Source organism: Chaetura pelagica, unplaced genomic scaffold (genome assembly GCF_000747805.2).
Source record: "Chaetura pelagica isolate M959 unplaced genomic scaffold, ChaPel_1.0 scaffold222, whole genome shotgun sequence".
NCBI lineage: Eukaryota > Metazoa > Chordata > Aves > Apodiformes > Apodidae > Chaetura > Chaetura pelagica.
This window is the reverse complement of record NW_009952711.1, coordinates 5,249,301-5,260,497: the sequence shown is the minus strand read 5'-3', so window position 1 is coordinate 5,260,497 and position 11,197 is coordinate 5,249,301. Positions and strand designations below refer to the sequence as shown.

General features: G+C 36.2%; 1 protein-coding gene across 1 annotated transcript in view; it reads left to right on the top strand.

Annotated features, from left to right (window-relative positions):
- Positions 1-263: 263 nt before the first annotated feature.
- Positions 264-11,197, top strand: part of TCF12 (transcription factor 12) — a 160,089-nt gene continuing 149,155 nt past the window's right edge. The window contains exons 1-2 of the mRNA XM_009994419.1: positions 264-338; positions 1,100-1,172. Of these exons, the coding sequence (XP_009992721.1) occupies positions 264-338; positions 1,100-1,172 (148 nt within the window). The remainder of the gene's footprint in view (positions 339-1,099; positions 1,173-11,197) is intronic.

Genomic DNA, 11,197 nt, shown 5'->3' with positions numbered 1-11,197 from the left:
TGGGGGAGAAGTGGGATGAGGGGGAAAAGGGAGCCTGAGGAAACTTGAGGAGAGTTGGTTAGTTCGGAGGAGCCGCTGCTAGTTGGTGCAGCCCGCCCGGTGAGGGGGGGTCCGTGGGATCCCCTCCCGGCCCCGAGCCAGGGGGGCCGGTACCCCCGCCCGTCCGCGCCGGGGGCCGGGGCTGGGGGCAGCAGCCCGGTGGTGAAGTCCGCTCTGTGCCTCTCTCCCTGTGCCCGCCAAGGTGATCGGAGGAGCGGAGGAAGATGAACTCCCAGCAGCAGAGGATGGCGGCGATAGGAACCGACAAGGAGCTGAGCGACTTGCTGGACTTCAGCGCGGTAGGATCGTGCGGGGAAGCGCTGGGGAGCAGGGGCAGAGCCCGCGGGGCTCGGTTGGGTCCCGCTCAGCCACGTTGGACACCTGAACTTTGATGTCATGTCTAGACTTCCAGATTTAATACTGTAATGCCAGCTGGGTCAATTGGTTTAACTGGTTAACATCAGGCTGACCCAGTGATGGCATAATCTAATAATTAACGTTTGTTAAGCTGGTGTGTGGCACTGGTACTTTGGTTTTTTGAAAATTTTTCTTTCTTTCTAATTTTTTTTAAACAAGCCAAAAGGAATTTTAATGTGCAGGAATAACAGGGGTTATTCATTGCTGGTTTGTGCAGTAATTTTGGCTTAGAAAATTATAGGTACTTTCTGTGTGATACTCAGCAGACTTGGGGAAGGTGCAGTACAAACTGCTGCTTCTCAGAAGTTTTCTTTATCCAGTGACTTCAAGCTCACAGATCAGTAAGAAATATATTTTGAGTAGCAAATTCTAAGATGGATAGCTGTTTTTATACTGCTGTCATAGTAGTAGGTGTCTTTTTAACATTTTTTAAAGTTGTGTTCATGTAAAAAAGAGATCTTAGTGATGTGAATAAATTGCAAGGAGTAGTTGGGTTTTTTGGTTTTATGGGTCTAAATAAACAACTTAAATTCTGTTTGCTAGCAGAAAAAAGAATCAGGTGTTTCTTCTTTTGAGTTTTCATTAATAACCTAGCTCAGAGTTTCAAAGACAATTTAAACCCATATTCTTTCCTTTTTTGCAGATGTTTTCGCCGCCTGTTAATAGCGGGAAAACCAGACCAACTACGCTGGGGAGCAGCCAGTTCAGTGGATCAGGTAGGATGGATCCGAGATACATGAAGTTCATATAACTAGGTCTTGGTGTAGATATTAGTCTTCATGTGCTCAAAGTATGGTGATCTTTCCTTTGTACATATTCTCATAAGACCTGCAGATTAGTGAGAGATGTGCTGTTTTGATCTGACTTTATATACATTTTGTTAACTTGAACCACAGTTGTCTCTATGCCTTAAGGCTACCTGTCCCAGTACAGTGAAGTGTGGAGTATCTGTAGTCATGCTGACATGGAAGTTGTCTGTTTACCTGTTATGTTAAAAACGAATGTCTTCTTTGGCTTTATTTGTTTGATAAAATAAAATTTACCCTTTCAATTTAAGTATTTCCAAGGCCCTATGTGAAAGGAAAAGCACTTCAGTAAAATGCAGAATCATTATATACTCCTGACTCAAGGATATATATAGTTTAAAATTCAGTTCTTCAGGAAAATACAAGGCTAATACAATTCTCTAGCACTGTGTAATTCGCAGAGTCTTGAGGAATAGAATTCTCTCACGTAGAACCTTTTTTAGTGCATCTGGGAAACAAGTAACTGTGTTTACATGTTGTGTTTGTTTTGTGTCTTCAATGTGTTTTCCTTGAGCTCCACCCAATAGTTGTTCTCGAGACTTGTAAGCTAAGCCTGCAACAGGAAATAAGTGCAGTTTTTTAACAGATACTTTGCATCATACTTGTAAAGGGTGTATTTATTACTACTTATAAAAGATAAACTAAAGTAGCTTTTGATGGTGTGCATTTTTCTTTTCTATGTATACATATTTTCTGTGAATACAGTGAAGTGAAATTTTTATTTTTATGAATATAACATGTTTGTGGTTTTAGTTAAGGTTCGTGAAAGTAAATGTTTAGAGTGTCAGAATAGGAGTGAAGTAGTTGCTTGAAGTTGTGCAGTACTGTCACCTGTTTGCTGCTTCTATTGTCAGAGCTGTTACTTTGGCAGTCTGAATCAAACGTTGCATTTTAGTGACACTTCAGAATTTTTTCTTTTAAAAGCATCATAAAACGTCTGAATTGTTTAGTTTTGCCAACTCTTTGAGAGACTATCTCCACATCTTATTTCATGAAAATATATAGAAAGTTTTGTCATTGTAACATACTTGAAGAATTTTACTTTTTCTATCCTATAAGTGGTTTTGTCTTGTTCTTTGAAAGTACCTCAAGTTTAAATTAATGTCAATAGTAAGACAGCAAGTCTATATACAATGTAGCTAATATTTTATTACTTTTTTTTTTTTTATATAGAAAGTTTTGTCATTGTAACATACTTGAAGAATTTTACTTTTTCTATCCTATAAGTGGTTTTGTCTTGTTCTTTGAAAGTACCTCAAGTTTAAATTAATGGCAATAGTAAGACAGCAAGTCTATATACAATGTAGTTAATATTTTATTACTTTTTTTAAAAAAAAAACACAACATATATTCAAGACAGTTGTTTCTCAAAAGCTTGTTTTAAAAGACATTCAGACAACTAAAAGTTATTGTGGGGAGCAAAACCTGAGCATCTTATCCCGCTTTCCCCTCACTTTACCTGCATGAGTAGAATAACTTCCTGTTGAATAATAAAACTTTGATTTTTAGTTTAGCTCTTACATCAGTCTTAGTTAATTCAGCTCACCCTGTTTCTGTGTGCTGTTTTCCCTTCTTTCCTTGGATGGCTCAGAAAAAGGGAGAATATCAGGATGTTTAGCTTTCTGAGAGAAACAGTGTTATTGGCTCCTTGAATTTCTTTACCAGTAAGGTATATCATCACACAGATATCAATAATGAGCAATACACTGCAGCTGTCACACAAGCTACACCCTTAGCTGAATTCCCCTTGCAAAATTTGTGTGCTTTAGTTCAGAACATTTGTTGTTGTTGAGATTTACTGGTTAGTGGGATTATATGATCTAATTCTTGTAGTGTTGTGACCTAAGCCTTGACCTAGGGGGGATTACTCTGCAGAAGAGAGAGGTGGCAAACTTCTATATTAGTTGTGTTCTGAGTCTGTTAAATGTTGTAGAAAGACTATGTTAAGAAAATTGCTGAAGTATAAATATTTAATGTCTAGCATTGTTATTTAATTGTGGTCTTGCTTTTAATTTGAAGTGTTTTGTAACTTCGGGGACATAGAATGTTTGAAAACTTTGTCTTTTATGGCTAGAGGCCACTTTTTAAAGAGAAACATGAAAGGGGGAGGTATATCTTCCTTTGAGCAATCTAGCATGGAAAAGCACAGTATGCACAGATTCCTAAAAATTACTTTTAAAATCCTTTCTTTGAATATGGAAGGATGCTACCTCTTACAGAGACTTTCTGTGATTTGATGGCAATTACAGAAGTGAAGCTTGCTTCAGTATCTTTCCTATTAAACTCAGTTGTTTTGTTTTACTGATGTCTTTACAAGCATGCTAAAGGAAGGTGCTTTCCTGGCTGGAATAATAATGCGTTTACTTGTTGTTATACAACCCTCTTTTTCTCATTTAAACTTAAAATAAATCTGAAAATACCTTCCGTGTCTCCCTCAACCTATCAGTGATTTGAGATGCAGTCTAATGTCCCCCATCAAGTAGGTGAAAATCAACTGCTTGTCTGCATGACTCTTAAGACTCTGTATTTCTGGGAAATCTGATTTAGAAGGAAGGGATGCTCGTTTTCCTTGCTATCCCCTAGGCTTCTAGTTTAAAAGGACAAATTAGTTGCTGTTCAAAGATGATTAAGTTCTGTTTGTTTTTCAGGTGTGGCTTTGCAAAGTATTGGAAATACTAGGGTATATGTTATTACTTTGGATGTTACAAGCTTGACTTGGTGTATTTCTGTTGATACTGTAAAAGTGTATGTGTAACTGGGTTTCATAAATAAAACAGCTAATATGACTGATATGTATAATTTGTAGGAGAATACTGTCATGGATTAGGATATGAACATTGTGTTTTGATTAAAAGATAGCTAAAGTCTGGTGATGGGGCAGGCTTGCTTTCTGCAGATCACTCAGTTGTGAATGAAAGCTGCAAATGAAGTAAGTGAACTAATCTGATGTGTTGTAGTATTTTATGACAGTAAGTCATATAAGCTGCTGATAAAGTCAAATAACTTGGTCAGACTACTGGTGAAAATAAACATGTTGGAAAAGTAACCTGATACGTAAGTCAGTGAGTTAAGCCGCAAAATATTCCTGTCATACCTGTTGTAATTACCTCTTGTTTAAAACAGAACTTCTCATTCTTTTCTCCTCCAAAACCAACTTGTGAAGATAAAGCCATTTCTGTCTTAGAAATTGTAGAAGGAGAAGGCAAAGGTCAGAGATACGCTCTATTGAGCTTTTTAATCAGGCTTTTTTGCAGATTTTATTTAAAAATTAGTATTTTCTGTGTTGCTTCTATGGTGAATAGCAGTGCTTATGATTTACAGTGAAATTTTGCTTTGTTTTGCTTTTGTGAAAACCACAGAATGTATGCCAATATAAACCTGGACCTGGATGGTTACCCATTCTGTCTGATGCTCTTTATTTATTACAGTAAAGCCATTAAGATCCATACACAATACTCATGTGCCTGCAATAGGTAATAATAGTCCCATTTGTCTATAGTTTCCGGTAGATTTGATCTCAATTTCGGTTTTTCCGGTGATGGAAATCTTTTTATCTCGGATATGATACCCTAAAATAAAACCCTTTTTATTTTGCAAATAAGTTGTTAGGTGTTAAAGAATGCTATAGCTGAGATAGTATTTTTCTGTGTGGCTTCAGCTTTTGTAGCCTACTCATTGGACCAATAGTACAGATCAAGAGTGAAGTCATGCATGTATTTGGATGCTTATTTTGCCTGTAGGATTCTTCTGAAGTTAATGAGTACATGTGTTTGTCTGCAGACAGCATTTAGCACAAATTTTGTATGTACCCAGACACTGCTCATACTAGACAAACGTAAAAACCCCCACTTCTGAATGTATCTGTTTAGATATCTGTATTAGTTTGGTACCCTTTAATGCAAATTAAAGAGGCTGCCCTTTCCACTTCTGTCTACAAAGTACTGAATTAGTAAGGAATGGATTGGGATAGGCCACTAATTAGTAGCTTGATGCAAAGACCACTTAAGTTGATAGCCTGCCATTAACCTGAGTGTCCCTACATTAGGGCCGTGTGTCTTCAGACTGGACACAATGGCAATTCTTCAGCGGTCTATTAAGTTACCAAACAATGTTCCGAAAATTAGCAAAATCTGACTTGATTACTGTTTGTCAGACCTTATTTCCTTTTTAGTTTTGCATTGGTAGCTCCTTGTAAACAGATAGACCAACCAACCCCAACAAACAATCTTGTGTGAGTTATGTGGATGGGCAGTGTTGTAAGTGCTGTTGGAGAGAAAAGGTACTCTTAACTCTGACAGCTAAATTACAGCCTTGGAGAAAACTGCAGAAAGGTGAGACTTTTTGTGTTTAAATTAGCTCGCCTAACCTTTCAAAAGACTTTTTTTTTTATCCTTCTTAACAGAACTGTGATTCCTAGGAAGAGACAATTCTCTGATTAAAATTTTGTATGTTTCTGGTGCAGTCTCCCATTGAGGTATAGGAAATTCCTAGTGCCTGCTCCTAATTTAGGGATTAGGGAGTTGATGAGTGCTCTCATGTAGTCACCTAGTCTTGTCCTGCAATGTGTTAGGTCATGATAGACACTTTTAGGTTTAAAAAGAAAATTAAAAAAACCTGAAGGCCTCTATTTCAGGAATTTGATCCATATTTCTGCTTTTGCCATCCAAAATGTTAAGATCCTGTGTGGTTTTGTTTGCTTTTCAAAAGAAGATAAGCTTGTTGTGTGTCAAATGCCAGAAATCTATCCTGGCCTGTTAAAGTAAACATTAGGTCATGCAGCTATATGGCTCTTCATTATTTTTAATATGTAGTTTGTCCTCTAGTTCCGTTGAAAGTGAAACAGCAACCTGGTAACCTGGTATTTCGCCTTGGATCTGAGGGATGCTAAATTCTGTCCTCTTCTGAAGAGCCTGGGAAGAGTTGCAGCCTTATGATTGAAAGCAGAAGGGTGTCTGTAGCTTCTTTCCCCTCTAGTTGTTTGCAGGAGAGGCCCATGGGTTACCCTCCAAATAGGCCAAACAGAAGTGAGATGAAGATTTCAGTCTGGATCCATCACCTATTTCATTTAGAAACCTAGAAGGGTGATACAGTGCTATTAAATAGGTGACACTGCAGCTTTCCTGTTGGCAACCTCTGTCTCACTACTGCTGAATCTTTTCCTCCTCTGCTTCCCCTGCCTTTGGAAAGATCAGACATACACTCCATGAACAGTCTTGAGAAGTACAGCATATAAAAAAGGGCTGAGTAACTGCTTCCATAGGCCTGTTAAAGAAAGAGGAGGAGATTGGGCAAAGGGAGTGAACTGATAATCCAACTTTAAAGCACAGTGTCTTGCAAAGTGTGGTCATGTGGATATTGAGAATTTTTATGATTAAAAAAAAAAGGAGCAAAAAAGGAAAAGTTACAGGAACAGCTAGGTGTTGTGCATCTAGGGTGGCAGTAGGCAAGGAGGTATTTGTTCATTTATTGCCATTTGCTATGGTTTTGAAATGGTTGTTAAGGTGATGTTATGAACCTCATGTCAATTGACCAGAAATTTCTTGCTGTCTCCCAAATAACTAATTTTAGGAATTTTAGTGGAGTTTGGCCTGTCTTTTGTTTAGAGATACACTTGACACAGTTAAAAAAGGAAACTGTAACTTCTGCTGTATTAACATGTAGAAGGCATTAATTTAAAAAGTTAGTCTGGTATTTCCAGCAATTATTTTTCTTCGAGTGAGAGTAGCACTGTGTTTACAAGCACAGCATCTAGCCTTCAATCCATGTATCAATGTTCTTGTTTCACAATGCAAGGAGATCTTTGCGGTGTTATTTCTGGGTGGCTTCAGAAGGTCTGGGGTCACAGTAGTGCCTTGCCCTTTCCTGATGTGGATGGGGCACCTCCCACCATCACTCTCCACCCCAGCCAGTATCTCTTTGATCTACCAAATTTTTCTGATTTATTTTAAGTGATGAAGAGTATCCAGATGCTTTGAAGAGTGGTCTTAATGGCATATGGGAAGGAATATGATTTAGAAATTGTCTGCTGCTGTGTTTTTTGATTTAATCAGAGAGCTGTGTTGTTATAAAGGTGAACATGAGGACAAAAGGTTTGGGTGAAGTGGAGGAAGAATCCTGCGGAGAGACTGAGGAGAAACTGAAACTGTATGTTATCTGAGGAATTCCAAGAGAGGTATAAATTTGCTCCTTGTGTATTTGTGTATCCTTTAATGGCAACTGAACTTGTACTCAGTTCCTTAATTACTGTAGAACATTTATTATGGTTGTAGCTTTTGCTAAGGTTTAGGTTTCTTGGTTTTATTTATTTGTGGTCTTCTTTTGGTCTTTAGCAAGGGAATTTTATATTAAAAGCTTGTCATTCATACATACATGCCAAAGAACCCCTTCCCCCCACTCCTTTACAGCTGTCACACAAAGAGAACCCCTTAGTCATCTTGCTATCAAGTTGATATGACAGCTGTTTGTCTTGGATAATTCTGCTTTATCCATAATTGAACCTATAGATACTGTTGTATGATTTCTGTTAATCTACTGTAGACTATAACGTTCGTAAACTGTATTTTCTTCGAGTTGCTAAAAAGTATAGTGTAATTTTTCATAGTTGAAAATTTTGTGTTTGTTTATGAACAGAAGGATGTTTAAAACACTAATATAATAATACCACATTGCCTAGTAAAATTAGTTAGTGTAGTCCATTTTTTAAATTGAAATGTGTGTATAAATTTGAGTAGTTTACTAGACCTCTTGACTTCTCTTGACTGTGGAGATGTTAATTTTTTTTTAACTTTAATGTTGAAGGATTATGTTTTTTGGGCAATAGCATTGACCATTTTTAGAAGCTGTATAAAAAATTGTAAAATTACTTAATAGAGGCAGATGTCATCTATGTGATAAAATAAAAGTCTCCTATCTTAAATTTCTTTCAAAAGAAATATTAGTTTATCTTGTTTGAAAATTGAATGTCAATAAATGCCTTCACTAAACAAAGTATGCTCTCTGAAAAGCTTTTTTTAGAGGCATTGTGTAATTTAGTGTGTTATCACTTCTTCAGAAGTGTAAGGCAAATCTTAGTAACTTGTGTGTGTCCTCTTGTGAGGAAGTCACTAAACTTAAAAAGTAAATAAGAAAAGGCACTCTTCTGCTTGTGGATTATTTGATGGATAATTTTATTGAACACTTCTAACTAGTTTTATATTGTGTATACACCTTAATCACTTGGGGTTTTTTATTAACATTGTAAGCAAAAGGGAGATAGTGTTATTTCCATGCATAATTACAATTGTAAGGACAGGAAGTGTATTTTTATCTGTTTTTTTCTGTTTTCAGTTGTGATGGCCACTCCTTCAATTTGTTGGGGTTTTTATTAGAATGAAAGTCGAGAAGTCCCCAGTTCTATTCTGTACCTCAACCTGATGATTTGGAAGTACTTGTGGACTTTTAAAATACTACAATCCGTTATTTACTGGTGGCTGTAGGGGCAAGGTTGTTTTTTTTTTTTTCTATTATGAGTCTAAGATGAGATAATGATAATTTTTTTAAATGTCTTGAATGAGTGCCTTGTTTTTTTCATTTGTGAAACAAAGCTGTGTTTGTAAACACGACATTCAAAAACATAAAGGACATACTTTTTTGGTGAAGAAGTTAACTGAATGCCAAGAATGATCAGAAAGAGCAGCTTTTGTTACATTTAATAATATCTCACTGTCTTCAGAGGATAATCTTTAGGACTTTGTTAGATTCTTCTTGTATACTAAGGATGTGATTTAAAAAAAAAAATATTTTTTTTTAGAAGGAGATGAAATTGCTTTAAATGAAATAAACTTCACGTTCTTACTAATGCTATGTAGACAGATATCACTTGATCACATAAAAATAATTGTTGCTGGTGTTTTAAAGGAGTACTTGGAACGAAATGTGGAAAAGACTTGATAGAAAGGGATTACTTTTCAGCCTTGTTGGTAGGCTAATGTTTCTTACCATAAAACTAAGTGGGGTTTGTCTTGGACAGGGAAGTTGTACGCTTCAGTATTAGTGCTAAGGAAAACTTCAAATACTGCTCATGCTGTAGAATTGCATTTAAAAAAAGAAGGAAAAAAGTGTACATTTCTGGTAATACACATTATTTCTCTTTGTTGTTAAGTGGAAAATGGGTAGATGGTATTTACCTATAACTGACAGTTTTGAATTAATAATTTTTCTGAAGTAAATGCTGTTTATTGCAATGGACCTGACTTAATGCTCATGAGGTTCTGCAGGAATTGCCTCTTGTTTTTTGTAAGCATATGAGATTTTTATTATGCTTTTTGAGTCTGCTTTTGTTTGGTATTGCAGATTTGTTTTTTCTGTACCAGTTGTAACTGCAGAAACAGTGGTGTATGTGTCTTTATCAGGTTGTTAGTTATGTGGAGTTGTTGAAATTAGCTGAATCACTTGATTTTGCTCTTCTACGTTCCTTTGCCTGAGCAAAGCAATGGGAAATATTTTGTTTGTGCCTTGTCCCTGGAAGAACTCTTGGCTGCTGCTGAAGGTGAGGCAGTGGTAACAGGGAGAAACTTGAATTAGTCTGGGTTGGCATTTTATGTGGAAGTGTATTCTGAGACATGATTTGTGAAAATTACATTTTAGACAGTGTATTTTCCCCTTCTTTTAATTTAAAGGTGAATGGGCAGAACTAATAGAAAAACATGCCCAGTTAAAGAAAATGCAAATTTGGTCATTCCTAGTTGTGTGTTTCGTGGGTAAAATACCAATGAATATCAGATCATGAGTGTGTATGTTCTGTGTATTAAATGAAACCACAGTTTACCCTTAATTTAGTATAAACAAGAACTTGGTCAGCAGTACTACCTGGTGTCTGTTTATTCTGTTTAGAGTTCCAAAAAAAAAAAAAGCTAATTTAAATAGGTACAACATTGTTTTTGGAGAGTGAATTGATTTATAGTCTTCCTGTCTTCTTCCATGTTCAGATTAACACACAAAATCTGTGTGGTGAATGGTTCCAAGTCTTACCTAAAGTACAAAACCCATCAATGTGCATTCAGTTTTTGTGTACTGTCTGTATTTTTAATATCTGTCTTAAAGTCCAAAATAAACGGTGTTTTTACTTAAGTGAGGCAATGAGAAGGCAACTAGACAGAAGATTTAGTGAAACATAAAAAATAGAGTGCAATTCATAACTGTTACCATATAATGTGTGAGAAAATTGTAAAGAGTTTAATTTAAAATAACATTGCTTTGCCAGTTTGGTTTCTCTAGTTCTGTTGGAAAAGCCATAGCTTTAAAGTCTAAAAGATGGAGAGAAATCCATGATAAAGTCATTGAATTTGATATTTTGCATGCTGCAGGGATGTCTTGTAACTAAATACTCTTAAATTTTTTACTGTGTTGCATTAGCATTAGGATGCTGTGGAGATAAATATACTTCAGAAAATCCTAGAGTATTTTTAGTCTTCCGTAGGAGAATGGAATTAACTGTTTATATATTTATTTTTTTTAAATTTCAATTATGATACTATTGTTTTGCTGTTATTGTGGCTACTCTGAAATTATTAAACCAGACAGTTTTGCTTGTAGGACAAACTTTTGTTATATTGTGATGTTTCAATGATTTGCAATGCGACACCTATCCTGTTCCAGTTTCTTTGTGCAGCAACTTCATGAGTCATAATCCTTGCAAAAGAACACAGCTTAAAATAATCACTGATTGTTTCTTTGCAATTCTCTTCACTGCCCACTGCAAATAAACAAGAGCAGAAATGACAATATCATTTAATCCTTTAATGTTTGCTTTTGACGTGCAAAACATTCTCTTGTAATAGAGAAGTAATCCATAAGGAGGGTAGCTGCTCTTTCATCTTCCTGACTGCTAAATGAAGCCAAGGCTTTTATGAAGGGATGGTGATTTAATGAAGATGACCGAGTTTTGGAGTAATGAA